This window comes from Antedon bifida, chromosome 8 (assembly GCF_963402885.1).
Source record: "Antedon bifida chromosome 8, ecAntBifi1.1, whole genome shotgun sequence".
In the NCBI taxonomy this organism is placed as follows: domain Eukaryota; kingdom Metazoa; phylum Echinodermata; class Crinoidea; order Comatulida; family Antedonidae; genus Antedon; species Antedon bifida.
The window spans coordinates 12896416-12919784 of NC_136233.1; the positions used below are offsets into that span (position 1 = coordinate 12896416).

A 23369-nucleotide genomic window follows, 5' to 3' on the forward strand; every position below is an offset into this window, starting at 1 on the left:
TGACTGTATTATATTATATTGTATACCGAGAACTTCGATACATTGTCTTTGTAAATATTATTTCGAAACGTTTTAACTATTCAACGTGTAAGAAGTACAAACGTTGTTGATGTTACCGTGTTATATTCCAGCCTATATAATATTACATATAGGCCTAATGAATGAATAAACGTATTTTTTTCTTTGAAAACGAACCAGGACTAGTCATTTAAAGCTCAGGTACAGGCATGCATTTTAAATATAATATCTGGTTAATTGTACATAAATCTAATATTTGTAATAGAAATCAAGGCGAAAAAACATAAAATTCCCTTAAAACGGTCAAATACAAAATTTGGAAAAAATCTGCTATAAAAGTAGTTAGGTAGTTTAACCTAATGTACCCTAAATTAATAATAATAATGTCTGGTAACTCGCTAGAAAAAAGATGGTGGATATACGGTGAATAATTTTTGCTGTAGCATGAAAATAAAACTCTGAAGTTGAATAAAAATACGTTATATTTGCAACAATCTAAAAAATTATTAAACATAGGGGAAACTATAGATCGATAATTATTGAAATGTATGATCAATAGAAATTTTGTACCCGTACCTATCCTTTAATTTATTTGTATCAACTAATATGGATGATTGATTTAAAAAAAAAAAATTTTTTTTATTTAAATTGAACTCTGATTCTGTTCTGTTTTGTTTTTGGCTACTTTATAATCAGTTTCATGTTTGATATAAGTAATTTTCATGACTATATTTAGCATTTCAGGAGACGATACATCTATAATTAGCCATATTATGACGTAATATAAGACGATATCTATATAAACAGTACGGGTATATAACGCCATATTTAGCTCCTTGCCGCCGCAATTTTAAGCCGGGGAAGTTATAAGCGGTGATATAACGGAACATGTTAGTCATCTTCTATTGTATGCATTCATTATTTAAAACAATTAGTGGATAATAATCATACTATTAAAACATTCTAATAGTTTGTCAGTTCTTCGTGACAAAATTTAGGAAATGAATATATGCCCGGAGATTTTTTGGGTTACAGCGGAAATAATTGTTCCGTCCTATGGGAGAAATTATTACATTACTTAAAATTAGAATAATAGATGATCGACAAATAGTTCTTCTTAAATGTGAACAGTAATAACAATTTTTTAAAGAATAATTTACTAATATCTGAGACAATTATTGACTCGGTTCAATCCAACAATGTACAAAAAAAACTATAAAGACAAATATAATTTTTGAAGAAGTGACTAACGATAGGCCTAATAATAATTTCTGCAGAAGAATAAAACAATTTGTTTTTATTCCGTGATTGAAGAAAACAATGTTATCTGAAAAACGTATATAGTGTATATAATTAATATATAAAAGTATATAATGAAATTAGAATTGTGGTCTATGCAGTATCAATATTTTACTGAAACGATCAACAACTTCATGAAAGAAGCATGCACATTGAATCTATAATAGGCCTACAACTAACGAATTCAAATCTAAGATCATATAGGCTAGGCCTACAACGGAAATAAACAGGTCGCACGACTGAATGGTAATTAAGGACGAAATAAAACAATAAGATGAGAAAACAAACATCTGTATAAGGTCGTACTTATAAAAACCAATTGGATTGGATTTGTGCGCTTTGTTGTTCAGTCAAACACCTGAAAATGTGGAGTTTCCAATTTAATTTTGTTTCTTCGGAACGCATTGGTTGTAATTTATATTAAATACAGTGTATATAAAGAAGACAAAATGGCCACGATTATCACATAAATGGTTAGGCGACAGGCAATGGGTAGACAATTAACCAAAATCGGATCTTAACATCATTTCATAACATGTTTACGGTACTGTTTATCTATATTTTCAAGACAGCGGCAAAGTAGATGTTCACCTGATTTGACAACCACCAAAATATTATTGTATTAATATCAATAATATTTGCAAACCGAGAAGTTTCATCAAAAGATCCGCATCCTACTTATCTTTAAAAAGACAAATACTGTACCGATAAATAGATTTGTTTTGCAAGTGGGTAAGTTCAATGACCGATGAGAAATAATACTCTTTGTTAACAATAAAAAAAAATAATAAAGAGAGAAAGGCACTCTTGTGACCCCGATAAATCAGTCAGAAAATGAAGCGTTGAAACAGTTTGACCGAATTTCTCGGAATTCTGGAAGCTTAATTATAATGTGTGCGTCTAGGCAAAATCCTATGCTGTCTCATTAATTGTTCGCATACAACTGATTGTTATGGCTAGGTTTGAAAAATAATACAATAACACAACACACCCTGAAACTTGATATCGGCACTAAATCTATTTGTTTAGTTCACGGAACAAACACATTCTTTAAAGAGGGCGGTGTGATGTAATTGTATTTATAAAAAATAACTGGGCCTACAGCAAAAGTAATCCCTGATGAAGCCCCTATTCAGGGGCCACTCCCATTAAGGGAACACTTTCCCATGAAATATCGAGAGGCAATGATTTACACTTATGTTTTTTGGTTTTTTTAACCATATTTAATGAGGGTGATCCATCTAGCAATTGCTGATAATTAGGGACCCTCAGAGGTTCACAAGACAAACATACACAAGATGCTCTACATAAACAAAGTCTTAATATAATTCTTTGGGAGTGGAGTTGTAATTTTGTTCTTAGAAAAAATCCTGACATGTGACGGGACTTGAACCCAGTGGTAGCCAAGCATCATAACCACCAAGCCACAACTCCACTCTCTTGTTGGGTTCAGAAGGTGTCCCCCTAATAGGGTTCTACTGTATATTCAATGTTTTTACTTGCTTTTGATAAATAAAGATTAAGGTTAAGATTTAATCAAATCTTCTTCAGGCATATTTAATCAAAAGCGATTTTAATCAGAGTGTGATGTTTTCCCCTTAGGCCAGAAAGCCGATTCTGCCATGTTGGTTCCCTACACATGAGTCAAGGCGGTTCCATCTTGTTTAAACCTAATACCATAAAATGAGATCCTAAGCCCCGCTTCCACGCCCTTCTTGTTATCCTAACCACCAAATGACCCAATCGCTACGGGACCCGGCACACAAGGGATCGATACACTGTTCCAGGTTCATTTAAAAACAAAATGATACAATGACCTCATAGAAAACAGGAAAGAAACCGAATTACTCATTAACGACTACAGCCCATTATTACATCTTAATATCTATTTAAATACAAGCTCGATTTAAGATGAAACCACATAAGACATTCTCAAGATTCTTGACTTCACGGAGATCAGAAACCTGTTAAAAATAGTTAACGACGAAGCAACAGGTATTTGAAGAATCTGGTAAATAAAATAAACTAGTTTTTGGAACATGGAGGTAAATGAATCTAGGCCTATTCCTATACCCCTGTGATTGAAAGGAATATGTTTCCGAGTAGTGCCGACCAACAATAAGCATTTCCAAAACTGGTATTTGTAAGTAGTGAATTTGAATGTTAGGCTTATAATCTGGTTTAGAGACCAAAGTTTATTCATGTATTAACTATTATTAAAACAAATTTTTTTCAAGTGAAAAGGTAATTACGACAAGTATTTCAAAATTGCGCTACTTTTTCCCCCCAAAAAATGTGCCTTATTTTTTAAGCTTGTGTTTTACTTGTTTTATCAATGTTTACCCGGCAATTCTTACATTTTGAATCACTAAATACTTTCTTGTTTTGATTTGCTATCATCATAACCACTTTAATTTTAACATTATATTATGTCAAAGATATTTTTCACTACGCAATTGTAAAAGACAGTGTTGTAAATACAATATTATGTATAATAGGGTTTGGGTAAAACTAGAAACGATTTCACTAATTACCGTTCGACTTGATTGGAATATAATTGCAAATATCAGAAATACATATTCATAATCCATGCCGCTATGAAATATTGGTAAACGATTAGAAACTATTGGTAAATCGTTCGCTTAATCGTTCTATTCGTATACTTTGAAATAGCAACACCGCGTAATGTTGAGTTTTTAAATAAAGCAAAAACGTCATTATAAAAACTCTACTATCTACTATAAATGTGCTCTTTTCACATAATCCTAGTTTTATTGTATAACACATTATTGTACTTACTTGTAAATACTAAACCGCCTATTTCTTTATTGCGTTAGTTTATATTTTCTTGGCTTAAAAACTATAGCCTAAAACAAGAGAGAAAACAGTTTATTCGTTAAATACAAAATCATCAAATCGCTTTATAGAACCTAGTGTAGATCAGTTTGTACTGTAGCGCACTATACGGCTGTGAAGCACTTTTTATAGCACTACAATAAAAACAATTTATTATAGTTTAGATCAGAGACTTTAACTATACAATTTGAACAAACTATAACAACAAATATTCGTTTAATATGACATCTTTAATTAATTAATTTGTTAGTAATATTATTGTATTAATTTAGTGAGTAGAAATGTGTAAATACAATGTATTTCTTTTTATTTTCTAGTGAAATGTGTAACAAAATAAGTAATATAAAATTTACAAATACAACACAGAACGAAACTGGGAAAGTAAAAATAAAGATAACTTCAATTTAGACACTAAAGACAAAAGTGTAATTAAAGAGTACTTTTTCTGTGACAAATTTTATTTTAAAAAGGTTGATATTTTAAAATAATAAACGGTATATAAATATTTAAGATACCAACAATATAAAAAGTGTACAATATATTATTTTTATAGTGAAAAGTAATGTAATCGTACCACATTTAAAAACAAGTATCAATGCTTGTACCTAATTATTATACTATAGGCTATTGTCCCACTGAATTTGTTATTATTAATATTTAATATTTTTTAATGTCACATAATAATTTATTATTATATTTGATTTCTTTAGTGTTTATTATTTTGGAAAATACACCTCTACGTCGTGATAACTGTCATGTACACATTTTTTTTTTCAAAAAAAAGAAAGAATACTGTAATATTGAAAAAATAACTTCGTTTGGTAAGATTGAGTTTTAAGATTTTTTATAATCATTTCAATTATTTAAAAAAGTGCACATATTAATACGATGAAGTTGTAGTCAACAATATACAGCACTCAATCTTTTAAAGATAAAAAAAACGAAAAAAAATTAAGATGCTCGACTACATTCTCCTGGCCATGAAGGAATTTCAAGCTTTGGCGCATTGTTTAAAAGTACATTATAATTGAACTTAACTTTACATCAGATTGAACTTAAATTTAAGTTTAAGGATAAGTTAACATTAGTGTTATAATCGTTAAAAACACACCCTGGTTAAGTAGTATTGAACTTAAGGTAGCATGCCACTCATTAAGCAGTACAAAGGTTCAATAACGAATTGTTTTTTGTTGTTGCACATTTTGATTTTTTAATTTTTGTGGTTATTGTATTATACATTTTAACAAGGTCACCGGCGGTCATATCATCACTTGTCCTTGTTTTTTCGTTATCTTCTTTAAAAGAATATTCCCAGAGTTCAAATAACAAAGTTCTATAGTTTCCGAACTTGTTATTTTCTCCGCCAATCACTTTCACTCGATTGTTTTTGCTAGTTGTCTGTCAATACACCGTTGACGCGCCATGTGGGAAATTATTTTATTTGTATTTTAGCCAATCGGAATTTGTGAAAGGGAAGGGTGAATGCCATTGCTTAAACCCAATTTTTTTTATATAAATGTATCGAACAAATTTTTTTAAGAGGTTTAATTACTTTGTCAAATATCTACTCAGGTTAGGCTTATTTTGCGGTGGTGGTTATTCTTCAGAACGTGTTGAATATAGTCTAAAACGCCTTTAGACAACACTTCGCAGAAGTTATAGGCCTAGGCTTCTTCCATTATTATTTGTATCATTAGGCCTATTATTTGTATCTTGACCGTATTGAAATAAATTCTGCTGTTACACATCGAAAATAAAATAGGCCTATCTGTTGCTGAGTTAAACTTTAACGATAAAACGAGAAACATTTTCAAGGAATTCGTTATAATTAAACGAATTAACTTTGAACTGTAATTTTTTTATTACAAGATTAGCATTTTTATAAAATTAGAATATATAATTTAACTTTTGTAGACGCTTTTCACATAGAACTATACTGCTTATATTCCCAGTGATATAAACTATAATAATATACGTTAATGTAAATCTTACAAAATAACAATTTGCCTAATTTCTTTCCTTTTTGTGAAAATTGTAACCAAACAATTTTGAAGAATTTACTGAACAGTAATTCGTAAACTGTGAAATTGTCATTATTTAAAAACGTTTGAATAAATTATTTAGAATACAAAAATAAATATAATATATTTCCACTGCTTTTCACTATTCAATACACTTGCTGGTTTGGGTAATAAAAGTTAACATGTCTACTTTTTTTTGCGTTTAAATATTTCGTTCGATCTAGTGTCATTTTCGACACTTTTCAACATTAAATAAGCCTCGACGGATATTTTCATAGTTTAAAAATTAATAATATTCAGTAGGCCTATACAGTATCACCTGAAATTTCTTCTAGCATGTAGTGCTAAGTAACATGTTTGCCGCGAGGAGAAATACCCTCTTGTTACGACTATGTCCGCAGGTGCGTCTATTGGTTTTAGAATTCGGTAAGAGTTTTGAATAGTGAAAATGATTATGTTGGGTGCACTACGCACTCTTCAGGTTTCAAATATCTTTATGTTAGTGTGATTTTTCGTTTTCTTTGTATTCATATTGAATTTTGTTATTCCGAAAAAAAAGTGATCAATCAATATCTAAATATACTTAAAATGTTCGTATTTAATTACATACTGTACGGTACTAAAAATGAAGATTAGGTATTTTCAAAATATAAATTTAATATTAAGTATATATTTTTAAACGATAAAGATGAGGAAATCTTTTAAATTTATTAATTAAATTTCAGTATATTACCGGGTGGTTTAGAATTACTCTTCTTTGCCTGATTTGTTTATATTAAGTATATATATTTATAATTTATAAATTTTGTTTCATTTCATTTATATACAAATAAGAACGTATATAATTTAAATACAGTAAGGTAATGCATTGATCATATTATGTAGAAGAAAGCAGTGAAGACGGTATTTATTGTTCTTATAACATTTTGTACCTTATTGCATTAATAAGATAAATGTAATATTCAAAATGAAAAAAAACATATGTATTTTTTTAAATACTAGAAAGCGATATAAAAGATTTATTTCTAAAATAAACAAATTTATGTATTATATATCAAAAATAATAAACTATCAAATACAAAAGAAAAATAGGCTCTTGAAAATTACCGTATGGAATAAATAAAAACTTAAATGGTTAACACTTACTGTAGTAGTTTTCTATTGTATAAAACTATAAAAAAAATCTACGTAAAGTTGCATTTGAATGTTTTTATGTTGGTTTTAATATATATCATACTTGTACTTGTCATGAATATTTCTTGGTTTTGGCCTGCTGTCTCACAGCACACTTAGCAATATGTTAACACCACTGTCGCTTCTTCTTGTGCTTTCTATCGTGTCCGATGATTACGAGGTGGTGTTTCAGCCATACTGTACATGCAGAATAAATCCCATATATTAACGCTCTGTCTTTTATGAACAAACTGTTATGGCAAATGTGTTGTGCCCATATATGGACACGATAACGTCATATAACTACTTTATTTGTGCGCATCAATTTTTTTGTCAAACTAGTTTTACAATGTACGAACAATCAAAACATCATAGAATAGTTTGGCATAATTTGCTGACTCAAATTTAAAATCCATTATGAGATTTGGAAGTTGAACAAAATATTAATAACAATAATTATTATAGAACCAATCTTTTGAAAATACTCAAGCCTCCATATTATCCATACCTTTAAATAAGGTATTAAATAGTTTAGTAACAAAATCCAATTAAAAGTTATTTGTGACTTTTAGAACAGAGCTTTAATGGTGTGTCATATTGTGTTATCAGTGCTTTCAAATGTTTTCTCAATGTCAATTCATTTTTCATTATTTGACAAAAACTCTTTGGCATAATTTTTCAATAGTACTCAACGTTTTGAATAACAGTTGTGTTAAGGAACATTTAGCATTAGTGTAAAACATTTTAAGAAAGTCATTTCAAAAGATAAGCAAACAAGTGACTCGTTTCTTGGTTACTAGATGAGAACAAGCAACATTTATTTTCATGCCTGAAGTTTGCAGAAAAGTTTTACTCGTAACTATACAAAAAATGTTAGAATTGTAAGAGACCATGTCAACATTACTATACTGCAGGCCTACTGCAGTTACTACTACTCTAACCTTTCCTATATACAATTATCTAGCACCATGTTGTAGTGACTACTCCAAACATCTACATTGAAACAATACAATATTGCAGTAAAAAGTGTAGTTATGCAGTAACTGCAGTAGAATAATTTTGATATGATTTCTAATTAAAGATGTATTGTTCCTTGAAACACAAAAAATGAAGGTAAAAATATTCTAAATTTAAATTGGCCATATTAAAGTAATATTAAAGTTATTCACTTTAAGTCGAAAATTCGAGCCAAAAACAACAAGTTTACGTAAATTATTTGATTACATTGGTCTGGTAAAATCGTTGCAATGAAAGTAAACAAAGATTTCAAACCACGAGTATGCATTATGCATGATGCTAATTAGGATTGTTTACAACTCGTCACGGTTGAGAAGTTTTATGATTATGCATACAGAGTAGCCAAACAAGCGCGTTGCATTATGAGATATGTTATTTTGCTCGAAAACTTTTACTGGAAGTCAAAGTTATTTTTTAGAACAAAAAAACGTCTGTATTTCAGTTAAATTTTTTTTTTTTCGACTAATTTTTGGTGAAAGTTAATAACTATTGAGATACTTCAAAATGAACCCACTTTTTTTTCGAAATATTTGATTTAAATTTTGTTGGACAATACATCTTTAAATAGTATTAGCTGTTAGTATGAAAACGATACAAAGGTGAAAACACATATAATAAATACACTGTTGAAATAGCACATCTTTGATACCTCATTACTGCCTATGAAACTTTCTTATCGATCGAACCAGAGTGATAGGTGGCGCTATGAATATTTGAGATACTATCATAAGCAGTAGGACAAATAGAATCATAGTCATTACGATGACGTAGTGGCTGATGCTGTAAAAAAAAGAGAGTTTAGTGATTACAAAAAAAAAGAACTAGTTATTAGAATTGTTACAACTTGATTTAGCATTATTAGTTTGATATTATTATTTTGGTTATAAAATACATATTGCTTTATTACAGATGTAATAACTACAATATTCTGTAAATAAATGAAAAATTAATGATAAAATGAGTGAGTGCACAAATTAAATGAGTAAGAGTGCATAAATGAACTAGTGAATGAGTAAATAAGTATATGAATGAGTGAATAAATTAGTATATGAATGAGTGCATTAATGAATAAATGAGTACATGAATGAGTGCATGAATGAATAAATGAATGAATGAATGAATGAGTATATAATGAGTGCATAAATAAATAAATGAATGCATAAATGAATGAATGAATATATGAATGAGTACATAAATGAAAAATGAGTATATGAATGAGTGCATCAATGAGTACACAAATGAATGAGTGAGAACTGTATGTACATGGGTATAAATGAGTGTAGAGTCTAAAACTAAATCATATATTCTGCATGTGACTGCTTTAATCAATACCAAAGTGTGAACTTACCTAGTGCCAATCTCAAGCCAGCTACCCGTATCTCTAACAAGAAAGAAGAAGTGTAACGCCATTGCATCTGACATGAGTAGAACCAGCAGGAACAGACTGGACATTGGAACTGACCGCACCAGATGGATAGCTTGAAATGTACAAGTTACTAGCACAAATAACAGAGCAATCTGTAATAATGAATGATTATTTTTTTTAATCTGCGGGATTGGAATGCTGGCAATATATAGATAGGTGTTGTGGGTTTTATGTAGCAGTTTTTAAAATTGTTTTGCATTCTGTACTATAAAGAAGAGGTCACCAAGTATAGAAATTATGAGTTTACTGTAGTTTATGCTGACAAGGTAGGGAAGGGTTTCTTATCAACATCCATTCATCTCAAAACACAAAGGTCCTCAGCTTATACCCAACTAAAAGACATTTTTCTCAAACTCAAAGGTGCACTTAATATTTACACACATCAATGACCTCATTAGAATGACTTGCAAAAAAGCAAATCTTATAATTTAACAACGAATATAAACGCTGTCTCTATTATCAATTAATGAAAGATGACAAACTGTGGTTAAATATTAACTACAACTCATCAATTATTTCCGAGAAAGTGATGAAAGAACTTGGCTCACTGTGAAGTAATATGCTGTGTTATATAAATGTAAATTTACTGTGAAAGGTTACACCTGGGGTAGAAATGACCACTAAAATCAGCTTGACATTTTATCAAATTGAATATACAGTATGTCAGTATATATTTTGTTTCTATTACTGGAAAGTAAGCAGACGAATTATCAATTGGGCTTTGTTGTAACAGTATGTATTGCTAATAAAGTACAACCGTCCAAAACAAAGTATTTCAATTTTGATTTGCCTGAAAATTCAGTGTCACCTGCGATCGTGTCACCACACATCTTAAAGAATCTTTCCGTAAGGACTGAAAACTAACTGCATGGACATGAATCATCTTGGAAATGGTGTTGACAACATCGCACCGACCATGATAAGGCAATTTTACCACGCTTATCTTTACTCAATCGTGACATAAAGCGTATGCGATAGAAATTCAGGGTTCGCATGGGACATGGTCTGATACTGAAGGACAGGTTGTACAGTAATTGTCCAATTCTAGAAAAATTAAATCTTTTGATGGTTGAATTAAATTTTTTTTTTATCGAAAAGTAGGTCATTTGTTGAACTTGATTGTATTGACAAACAGGTACGTATCACACATAGATATTATTAAAGCTTGGTTCTCACTAAGATGCAACGCAAGGACGTAATCGCAATGCAAGCAATTTCGTCATTTGTTGAACTATGGATTGTATGGACGACATTACCTGTAGACAACCACTTTGACGTACATATTATTAAAGCTTGGTTCCCACTAGGATGCAACGCAAGGAGGTTATCACAACGCAAGCGATTTAACCAATCACAATGTGATGGATCATCCGAACTGTTGAATTTGATTGGTCAATTCACTTACGTTGTGCCTTATATCATTGAGTTGCGTTGTAGTGGGAACCAAACATATGAATTGATGCAAGAAATTACAACATACCTTCCATAGCAACAGCATCCCCATAACAAACGGATTGAAGACGGTGAGAAAACAGTATACAGACGTTGGATCAAAACTGTAAAGGAAAAAAGATTATATTACACTAGTGCAACAGTATTTAACCACAATATTACTCCATTACTACACCATTCAATTACTCTATAATTATTTTTTTTCAATTTGTTATTTTATACGCATTCAACAGTGAGCAACTTGCCAATTACAGGATGGACAAACTATTATACAATTTAATTTAATGCATTATGCCATAGTTAACATTAATGCAATTTTACATTACTGCAAAATAATTAAAAATATCATTTTATCGCAATATTATTACATTAAAGCATTAATTGCAAATTAATACTACATTATATTATATACATCACAATTATTGAATTGCTGAAGAAATATTGCATTACTCCAATATTATTGAATTAGGTTTACTGCGGCATTATTACATAATTATCATAAACATAACTACAACATTATTTCATGACTGCAACTTCATTCTTTCATATTGCATTAGTAGAACTAGTTGAACTAGTTTGATAGTGTAGACAGAGCTTTAGAGTAAAGCCAATATAAAGTCTAACTCTTAGAATTAGAAGTGCTGACTTTAAACAATAAATACAGTCGGCTACATCTTTGCTACCTGCTTAGCAACAGAACAGTAAGACATGGTATGTATTGCAGGAACTGTGAATGATACCCTTACTACTTCTCAGAAAAGGCTAAATATTAATATGTAGTTTATGGTAATACTGAAAAGGAAATCTGCATGATAAAGTTTATGTTTGTTAATGTTAAAAGCAGTTCAAATATTTGTTCATGATAATGGACTTTTGTGTGTGAACGAAAAAATGTATTTATTTAATCTCTTATCTGAAATTCTGTGTGTTTAGTATAAACCACATAGTTCAATTGAAATGGCACATACTGTATAAGAAAAAGTAAAAATAAGGACGAGAAAGGATGGATTATTTACAATATACTGTAGACTATTTACAATAGATGGTATATTAGGCCTTTCTAGTACATATACTGTTTTTTCAACCCTGAAAATATATCATATTTCTTTTTCTTTTTAGTCTAAATCTTGTAAAATGTCTAGGCTGTTGATAATAATAAGGGATTAAAGAACATTATGTCGACTTTTTAAAAATTAATTGGAACTGTCGCTTATCATTCAACTTGTTTGCGCTGCGACCTAGTGGGAACCAAGTTTTGGTAGATGAACCTAAAATTACACCATGTTTTTATTGTAAGGAGTAAAAACGTTTAAATGATATTATCATTCTACTAATTGGTCGATCTAGACGTAAAAAAGGTATTTTGGGTATTATGACATTTTCTGTCTTCCGTTTTTTTTCTTACTTGATTCTTCTTTTTTTTTTGAAAATTCTAAATTATGTATACTTACTTGAAAGTAAGTAAGTAAAAGAAAACTTTTGTAAGATTACTATATTACATTACTATATTATCGATGTATTTCAATTACATCATTTTGAGGAAGTGCAGAAGAAATGATGGCATAGTCAAATGGTATGAAAAATATGGATATGTTAAGAATATCTATAAAAAAATTGTTTGCCTAGACATAAAAAACAATCACATCCTCCCTTGTGTAAAGTTAAATACCTAGACAGCAATAACCTGTTTGGCCACATCCTACCTGAGTGGTTCTTGAATTGCAGTACTTAATGGTAGCCTAATTTGTTGACGTCATCAAAGACACTATACTGTTTGATGTGGTCAAAACACAGTTCAATATGAATGTGATGTGAATCATAAATAAAACCACGAGATGGAGACATTCAGGATATTAGGGACACTCAGGTGTGAATGCACCTCTGGGGATTTATAGAGCAATCCTCAACTGTGTTCACACACACATTAGAGTTAATCATGCATAGAATAGACTCCAAATCATTAGAGACACAGTCGATGGTTTTTCTATTATTTAAATTTAAGTAAAATGAAATAATAAAATATATGAAGCACATAAATTGTTGGTTTCTCCGACGCAAATGGAAACAGTCAATGATGGCTTGATGCTCTCAATCGCGAGGACAGCTAACAAAACAGATAAGTTCTTGTTTGATTGGTTAACTCTCTTATACCTGTGTGTCGTTAACGCTGATAAAACTCTGATGCTGATCATTCCTATGATATGGGACAAATAGTGTCGTATGCATTATGCATAACAGCACTGAAAATTGGGTAATTTTTTTAATGTGGTATTGAAATAAATCATATATAGAATGTGAAATACACTATATGTATACTGTTTATGTGTTACCTGTTGATGCTTGCTATATTTCCAGTTCCAAAATAAGCAGTAAGCAGAAAAAAGATGAAGAAGTAACCAACACGTATATCACTGAGCGATAAATGCCGAGACGGACCATCGTCAAGAAGCTTTCGTCTTTCAAACTGAAGATGACACAGCTAAGATGAAAACAAAATAATGGAATTATAAAACATAAATATGATTTTCTAAAAATGTTCTAAAAAGATTGGTAGGCTAGAAAGGAGGCTATTTTAAACCTATGGGAATCAACTAAAGGAGAGACTTTATAATGATTCTAAAGAGAGATGAAAAACAATACTATAAAATATAGTATCATCAGCAGGCAGCAACAGCTCAAAACTACGCAGTATTTGTTTGACTTGACCGAGGCATCAACATGAATCCTCTCTCCACTCATTTTATCATGTTTAATACTTATTATCTATAAATATAAGTGCCCCTGTTTGTCATTTACATCGTTAACAAAATTAAAATAATAAAAACCTTGCTGGATGACCTACATAGCTCCAGTTCCACAAGAAGCCATGAAAAAAGACTGAAGCACAGTGCAAGGCAAAATAAACCCTCATGTCTGTAGATATTTGTAAAGGATAATCAATATACAGTACTATTCTTATTGTACATATTAATTTCAAAATATATAGTAAATTAAAAACTTTCATTACATAAAAATCAACCTTAACTTTGTGGGTAAAATACATTTTAAATACAGTAGAACCCTATTAAAGGAACACATTGAGAACCCAAAAAGGAGTATTGTTATAATAAATAATAATAATAATATTTATTTGGTCACCAATGAAAAATAACCAGGAGTGAGAATAGGCTAACGCCCAAACAGATTCTGCACTCACTCCATACAATAGAAACAGTTTAAATAGAACATTATATACAAGAAAGTGAAATAATTGTAATATGTTGCTCCTTGCTTGTTTGTCAGGAAACTTGTCCTCTTAATAGGGGTGTCCCCCTGAATAGGGGTGTCCCCTTGAATAGGGGTGTCCCCTGAATAGGGGTGTCCCTCTGAATAGGGGTGTCCCCTGAATAGGGGTGTCCCCTGAATAGGGGTGTCCCCTTGAAGTGTCCCCATGAATAGAGGTGTATTCTTGAATAGGGGTGTCCCAAAACAGGATTTCTACTAGAGTGTTTACGTTATTATATACATATTTGTAATTGCACACATCCGATCTACATGGGGCATCAAAATGACCGCAAAGGTCTTGGGAAGGTTTTAAACTACATTTGAAAATGCAAATATCTTTTCTAGTAAAATATATTAAAAGGATACGCTGTAGTCATCAGTAAATAAACAGAAACAAATGCAGATGCTATGCTGAATAACCTTTCAACTATGAGGTCAGAGGTCAAAAGCGGCAGCACAAAAGACAACAATAAAATCATCCAACTGAGGACTTGATTAATGATGGGAAGGCCTTCCTTCGCTTGTATATTTCTACTTGTTGAATGGACGATGAATATTGCCAGGCAGAGTATAACAAATTGCACTATTTTGATAGTTGAAATGTCCGAGATGAACAAATACCTGGATTTAAGTATACTAGCGATGATGAATACACTTATGCATAGAAAACTGGCCAAAGACCTGAAAGATACATCAATTAACATATGCTTACACATCTTTTTATTGTGGATAGTTTTTCTGTTTTAATGAATACAATTATGCATAGAAAACTGGCTAAGGACCTGAAAAAACATAAATTAACATATGCTTATAAATTGATAGTTTTTAAAATGATAATTTTAAATGCAATTTAAACACATGTTACAAATACAATAGACACTGACATGCAGCCATATTTTTAAAATTAATTAACCAGTATTAATTAATCAGTAATTAAAGTGCATATCAAGAATCATACATTGAATATCGCTAGAATCTACAAGCAAGAAAAATTAAATTTCTGAATGGATCTGAAATCATTACATTGTATGGTTTGAAACTTGTTTGTACTTTATACAATGTATGATTTTCATCATTATTATTCTATTGTAATATTATCATTTTAAATCATTTATAAAAAAAAAACCAAGACAACTTACACAAGTTGAAGATTTGGCTCCCTGCCAACAACAGGCATCATGGGAAATATTGCTAAAATTAGACACGACATAATCCATCCTAACAATACCTGTTAAAAAGTACATAATATAATGTGTCAAAAACAAACATTAAGTATATATCATATTTGAACATAATCAAGTTTGATTGCCATGGACCGTCAATAGAGACAATAGCTGACACCTGTATATCCTAATTTACAGGTGAAAAAACCATTCACAAGACAAACATACGACAAACATACATACAAGATTCTATAAACAAATTCATAATATTAATAATTTTTATAGTCTTTTAGAATGGAATTGTTTTTTATCAAGATCAAAATTTTACCTAAAGCTCTGTCTACACTATCAAACTTTGTGTGATAAAAAATGTGATGTGCCCATATATGAACATGATGATGTCATATCACTACCATATTTAAGCATATCACTATCATATTTGGGCACACATTTTTTTGTCACATAAAGTTTGATAGTGTAGCTCTAGCATCTTAACCAGTTTCCTATATCATACTTACTTTCTTTTGTAGAACATCCGAAGACAATAGCGACCAAACGGCTAGGCTTACTAAGCCTAATGAGATGACTTCACGATAAAACAGACTCAACACCAACACTTCCAAAGCCCCAATTGCAATTACAATATAACATATAATTTGTAATTGCATATTATTGGATTTAATGTACTGAAACATCTGTTTAAATATGTCAACTCTAAAAAAAAAATTATATTTTAAGATGTATTGTTTTCACCCTGAAAAAATAATTTGTTACATCTGAAAAAAATGTATTTACCTAAAAAAACTGTAATTTAAAGCAATTTAAGAATCAAATTGGCTGCATTGGCTGTCAAATTTAGCCTTTTATTTTGTCGTTTTATACAAGATTGATTTAGTTTTTGTTTTTTTACGGAGAAGACTACTACTGCTGGAATTACTTTTACAATTATGTTCAATGCATCACATCATCAAATGACAGGTATACAGTCATCACATTTTATACACATCTGTCAAATCGAGATACAGTATTCCTACCTTTTAAGAACTTGATACCATAAAGGTAGTGGAAGACAGACATACACATAGTAAACAATAGGAGAATGTTGACAGTAGAGCAGAATGGCTATGGTAATACCTAGGCCTGCGAAGAACAGATCTAGAGCTTGTTGCGACAGCACTCGTGTAGGGCTGGAAGGCCTACTCACAGTGATGCTGGTATGGTTATGTAGAAGATGTTGAAAGATGTAAAGCATCCAGCCAATGTATCCACAAGCTATGCTAGCCCTAAAATATAATAAAAACAACAGATTTCAAGCATATTAATTGTATCTCGATCAATTCAACACTAGGCTCAAATAGATTATGTCATCAACGTGAAGAGGGACCATGAAATATGGCTTACTTAAATCAACTAATTAGATACACCAATACACTATAAAACGTAGGTCCCGTGTACACAGTTTGACAGTGGGCACTTTGAACCGGTGAACTGGTTTAAAAAACAACCCCTGTGATTACCACCTATCTGACAGGACAGTGATTAATTTATTATTGACCACATGTGTGACAGCAAATAAAATACAAAAATAAATAAATAAATGTAATATTTTAGGTCATTTTTAGGTGCTAAATATTTGAACAGATACAGCAGTCTTCACTTCAATCTCACTTAGTTCACTCTCTAGCCGTTATAGTATCTCTATGATTATGACAATACTTTAACATACCCTAGAAAGAATCTGTTATAAGTCTGGTAGTAATTCAGCCCAGCAAGACATTCTTTAATCAATTCCATTGAGGCTTTCATCTGAAAAATTAATCCAAATAATAGAACCACAATCTCATGATCAGTAATCCAGCGTGCAACACACTGCGCACACGCCCCCGTTTATACATCTATTTTATTACGATTTATAATCTATAATTTTTGCCATTTATACTTACTGAAAGATCGTATTGCTTTTGCAAGATGTACCTCTCAATTTCTTCAACCTTTGACTTCTGATGTTTGTCAGTAAGAAAAGGGAATGGTTTAAAGAACACAGTCAGGGTTGTGTCACGCATATGGTTTTCTTTAACCTACAGATAAAATCAAAAACTGAAATATGAGAATTCTCAAAGTGTGCAAACAAATTTTTTAGCTTCATTTACATAATATTTCATTCATGTACAACTCAGAATTATGGACAATAACCAAAAAACAAGAGGACGAAATTGACTGTTTCCATAGAAAATTATTAAGAAAAATTATAAAAATTAAGTGGCCGTACATAATCAGAAATATAGAACTATACAGCAGAATGAAAGAACTAAATGGTCAAACATAATAATGAAAAGAAAATACAAATAGACCGGACATATGCTAAGACTTCCGATGGACACTCCAGCCAAATTAGCGTTGACAGAATCCATTAGAAAAGTTAAAAGACCAGTTGGCAGACCAAAACCTACCTGGATAGGAAACATAAACAAAGAACTCAAAAAAGCAAATACATCGATCGCAAAGTTAATGACAGACCATCAGACCACCGAAAGAGAGTCATGGAAACGATTAGCGTATGCAATGTCTACCCAAGACGAATAGCGTAACGGATGATAATATTTAAATCTACTGTCTGTTGAAAAATATATTCAGGTATATTTATTCATTCAAATAAATCTATACAAAGGCTGTAAAATTCTGCAAACAATGTACAATAAAAAGCAATACAAAGAGGATAGCACACAGTAAGACAAGTTATAAAAATATGTAAGTGTAAAAAGCTTAAAATGTATTAAAAAAATCAAGTTTAAAAAGACCAAAGCATCAAACTATCAAGAAAAATGGACTAAAACGTTTAAAGCTCTGTCTACATTATCAAATTTTATGTGACAACAAAATGTGATGATCATGTCATATCACTATCATATTTGGGAATATTACAGTACTACCATATTTACCACACCACACTTTTTTTTGTCAAACTAGTTTGATAGTGTAGACAGACCTTTAGACAATTATTAATTCTGTCAATAATGGTATGCATAGTGGAGTGTTTCCCACCGATTAGTTTTACCAACAAATTCTTATTTCTCAAATTACGAATGTGGTTGAGATAGGAAGCATACCACGAAACAGTTTTGAAAGTAGAAGGCCATTACCAAACTTAATCATCATCAAAAATGAATGCTTTACCTGATATTGAGCTAAGATTTGCTTAGCATTTGTCAATAAGCTTTTTGCTTTATATTCTTCACTGATGTTAAGGTACCCAATGGGTAGGACACCGACTGAGTTCATAGGATAAGCTATACCAATCAGGGATGCCATAAGAGTTGCTATATCGGCTTGGTTAACATCACAGCGTCGGTTCTCAATCTTCCATTCTGTTGATTATAAATTAATTTCTCTTTATAAGATATTCGCATAAAATTTCCCACTTTTTACAAAGAAATACAAACAAATATCCATTTATTTGGTATGGATAAAAAAGCATAATTGATGATAAGATTAATTATTGTTATTATGAGTCAATGTAGGTGCTTTCCAGAATACAAATAATAAATGTTTATGAGTTCAATGAGGCAAACAATTACAGACACTACAGGGTTTTTTTCACTGTGTTTACACAACAAGAATATACACTGACATCACAGTTTAATAGCATACAGTCTATTCAATTCCATGTGACTCACAATCATCCAATCAAATGTCAGAAATGTGTTATAATGACATCTATAAAGTATAATAAAGCCATAGAACATTTGGACTTGACAAGGGATTCCTGTTTGTTTACATAAGGAAATCTTCCATTTTAACATTCTCACTTAATTTATTTTCAAATCCAAAAGATAAAAATATCAATATTAGTTTTTTAGAAAACTAAAATGTAACTAAAATAAAAATGAAATTATAAAATAATAAATGTTGAAACACGGAAAGATTACCTTCAATAAAATTGTCCTGGAAGTCCTTTTTATTGCCTGGTCTAGCTTTGTTGATACCAGCACCCCAGGCAACAAGTGGGGTCAATGTCTCATCTGGATGACCTGCACCATGTGACCCTAAAGAATGCAACATTAAAATTTAGTCAAATTAATCATTTCATTGTTCTATGGTACACTAGTCAACTCTCTCTCTCTGAAAATCGGAAACTCTTCAAATACCAGACTTTTCTTTTCTTCTTCAAAACAGTCTCAAATTCATTTTTACCATTACAAACACATTCTAAATACTTGTACCAGACATATTTGGTGTATGGTATTGGGATAGTTGACTGTATAAGCATGTAACACATCCTTAAAACTGTAGAGGGTGCATGAATTGAATTTTTACTGTACTGTATATACCAAGTACCAGGGAGATGTCCCTTTGTGACGACTGATAATTGACGATCAAACTATGTCAGTTAGTTCATTAAGCGCATGCGGGCATATTGGGACGTATTTCTTCACTCTTGACCTTGAAACAAGTTTCAAGGTCTAGACGACGACCGACGACACAACGATTGACCTAGGTTCGTAGTCGCAAATCGCAAGCTCCCTAATACTAAATCTGAGAGGGAATGTACAACAAAATACAATTTTAATGTATTAGGTACAAAGATATTCACTGTTAGCCAATGCTTACTGCATGTCAATATATTTTGTAGTTGTTCTCTAAGCTGTTTTGAATCTAAAGCTCTGTCTACACTATCAAACTTTATGTGACAAAAACAATGTGATGTGCAAAAATATTAACATGATAATGTCATATTCACTACCATATTTGGGCATATCACTACCATATTTAGGTAAAAATATGTTAAATAAATCAAGGTTTACCCCAATCAGTCATTCCATGATCAGCTGTAAGCACATATGCTGTCTTGCCATCATTGTCAAAGTATTCCTCAACCTGCTGTTCCAGATGTTTGACACCTGTATCAACCACCTGGATATTCTCCAGGTACTCCTTAGAGTATGGCTTGTTGCCATGCCCATTTGTATCAATACCAAGAAGATGCAGAAACAAAACTACTTTTGTCGAGGTCAACTTCTTGTGCATGTTCTCGTCGTTTTTGGATTCGTTTAAAAACTTCTGTTAAAAGAGAGACACATTTTATATGAAGGAGGTACTGTAAAATACAATCTAGACATGTACAGTATTCCTAGAGTAATCCTGAAAAATTCAGCTTGTTACCAGAAATGTACAGGTTACATCACTTGTCTTATCTCAATTTTAAATGTAAAAAAAAAAAATTTACCAGCATTACCCTACCAGAAACATAATTTAACAAAAACAAACAAAAATCGCAAATCATGAAAGTACAACCACATAAAGACAAATTTTAAATGGGCATTATGTAAATTTTTCTAAAAAAGCAAAACAGCCAACATATTTGTCAGTACCTGGACTTCATCGAATACCCAAGTGTCAAGCTTAGAGGCATCTGATCCTGCAAAATCCTCACTTTCAGCAGGGTACATATTGGTAAAAACATGATCCCCGGTTGCTCCTAAAAATACAGATCAGTTGGTACAGTACAGTGTATATAATAAAAATGTTTGTATACACTGCATGTGGTTAAATAATGAAAAATAACACCAATTAAACGGCGCCATATTTTGTTCTGTCAACAGAATATGTGTTAGTAGCTTAGGGAGTCCCAAAGGAGGAATTCCTCAGTATTTTATAAAATTTGGAAACATTTGATTACCTACTGTTTGAGTTGTTTAAACTCTGATTTGCATAATTTAAAAACTCACCTTTTGCAAACATTGGCAGGATGTCTGGACTACCCCATGACCAGGTGTAAGAGCTCTGGTTAAAGACTGAATCAAAATCAACAGGGTTCTCTTTCCAGCCTACAGAATATGTTATTGTATGTCTTATATAGTTAACAAAGCAAAAACCCGACCTTTACTTTTTACATTAATATTATGGCAAGTTTTTAAAAATATACAGTATTTATTCAAATAAACGCTTTGAATAAACGCCCCCCTTGAATAAACGCACCACATAGAACATAATATACAGTACACACTATCATTTTTAGTAGAATTCATTGATCTACAATTTATCAAGCATTTTGATATAATTATTATTAACTGTATCTTATCACTTCTAGATATTAATTGTGTTGTATTTTTTCATATCTAGGGGTTATTTGATTATGTTACCATATTACACCCAAAAAAATAAACGCTTCACCTTCCAACAACAATTGTCGTCAATCTCAGAAATGATTTCTTTAAAGAACAAAGTTAAAAGATGATTTGTTTTATGCAAAGACTATGAAATAGAAATAATTTTACCTTTTGCAATGGCACTAACATCTTCATAAAACCCAGCAATGAGAGCTACATGTCCTGGTCGAGATTCGGTGGGAACTCTAGTGTGAGACACACCCCAACTTCCTTCTACTTCAATTTTCTTTCTGTTGATAATGATTATTTTCCAAATTTAATAAAATGTAAAATTAAACACAGATGTAAATCCTTAGGATTAGAACAACTTGTTTTGAATATTTCATATTTTATATGTTTTTATTTGTATGCTTATTCGACGGCCTTCATTGATCAATTCCTTCACTGCGACTGGATAGGCCACCTTTATGTAATAAATAATCAATAAATTTGTATCAAAGGTCCCAACTTGGAAAAATGAAATATCTGGAGAATTTATGAAAGCATAGAGAGAAACATAAAAATATAGAGCACAAAATAAAAATGCACTGTAAAAACCTATTTAATCAATTCAATTTCTTTTTATTTCGGAAATATCATCCATATTAATAAACTTATAAACAGAAAAAGAAAAATCTAAACTTAAGTATATAGAATGCTTCTCCATCTACAATACATTTTGGAGTTATGGAGCATATGTTTATATATATTATTATTAGTCTGTTATATAGAGCCAACCACAATGTTATTAATTAAGTCTCTTAAAAAGTAAAATCTTATTTAAACTATGCTGTTTCATGCTGGAATAGCAACAGCTACTGGTGGAATAGCAATAGCTACTGGGGCTAAAAAAAGATAGAAATCGCATTTTTACAGAAAGCAAAGAAAAACACAGATGTAAAAATGGAAGTAGGTTTTTACTATGCTGTAGTAACCATGGACCTATATAGAAAAAATGAAAAGTCGACTCGACATACCTTAAGAACGGGGCCGTTACTTGCTTATCACTCTCCCGTTTAAATAGTTTATCAGCCCTCAGTCCATCGGCAACAATCAATACCAATCGGTCAGCTGGGGGTGGTATGTTGGTAGCCATTGGTGTCATACCATGCACCAATGGTGAGGTGAAGTATATGTCAAAGATAGACATGAAGAAAACAAGATGAACAAGGAAGCCAACTATTACTAACCACAAGTCCATGTTGTGTTTTTATATAGAAGAGATCTGTTAACAACTGAAAAAAATACACTGTAGTTTATTTAATGTAATATGTAAAGTTATCCAGCCCAGTATTAAGAATAAAACAAACTCTCTAGAAGAAGTGATATTAGCCACTACTTCATGCACTAGCTGGTTTTTCCTTAGCGAATCCCCACAAAACAATGGAGGTGTAGTGAAATACCCCTCCGTAAAATGGTCCAGTCCACCGAGTGACCCGAGGTCATGTGTGTCGTCCTGAGGAGACCAGCGCTCTCTTGAGATTTGGACGATATAGGATACACACGGAATATAGACACCGCACATCGGAAGTAT

General features: G+C 31.3%; 1 protein-coding gene across 1 annotated transcript; it reads right to left on the reverse strand.

Annotated features, from left to right (window-relative positions):
• Positions 1-8159: 8159 nt before the first annotated feature.
• LOC144849664 (GPI ethanolamine phosphate transferase 1-like) lies at positions 8160-23045 on the reverse strand. Its single transcript, XM_078706653.1, has 18 exons — positions 22813-23045; positions 21965-22086; positions 21416-21514; positions 21059-21165; positions 20492-20747; positions 19616-19732; positions 18864-19054; positions 17633-17767; positions 17416-17495; positions 16724-16972; positions 16208-16403; positions 15666-15754; positions 14893-15207; positions 14088-14175; positions 13593-13741; positions 11291-11366; positions 9733-9902; positions 8160-9164 (listed from the first exon to the last, which is right to left on the reverse strand). The coding sequence occupies exons 1-18, from the start codon at positions 23034-23036 to the stop codon at positions 9038-9040; spliced, it is 2790 nt and encodes a 929-aa protein (XP_078562779.1). The 5' UTR covers positions 23037-23045; the 3' UTR covers positions 8160-9037.
• Positions 23046-23369: the final 324 nt, after the last annotated feature.

Bases quoted from the DNA above. Each gene is read 5' to 3' on its own strand.
- LOC144849664 (XM_078706653.1), bottom strand. From the start codon at position 23,036: ATGGACTTGTGGTTAGTAATAGTTGGCTTCCTTGTTCATCTTGTTTTC. The intron at 19,733-20,491 runs GTAAACCTTGAT...TGCATTCTTTAG, and splicing joins TCATGGAATGACTGATTGGG to GGTCACATGGTGCAGGTCAT. The intron at 19,055-19,615 runs GTAATCTTTCCG...TATAATCAACAG, and splicing joins CCAGGACAATTTTATTGAAG to AATGGAAGATTGAGAACCGA.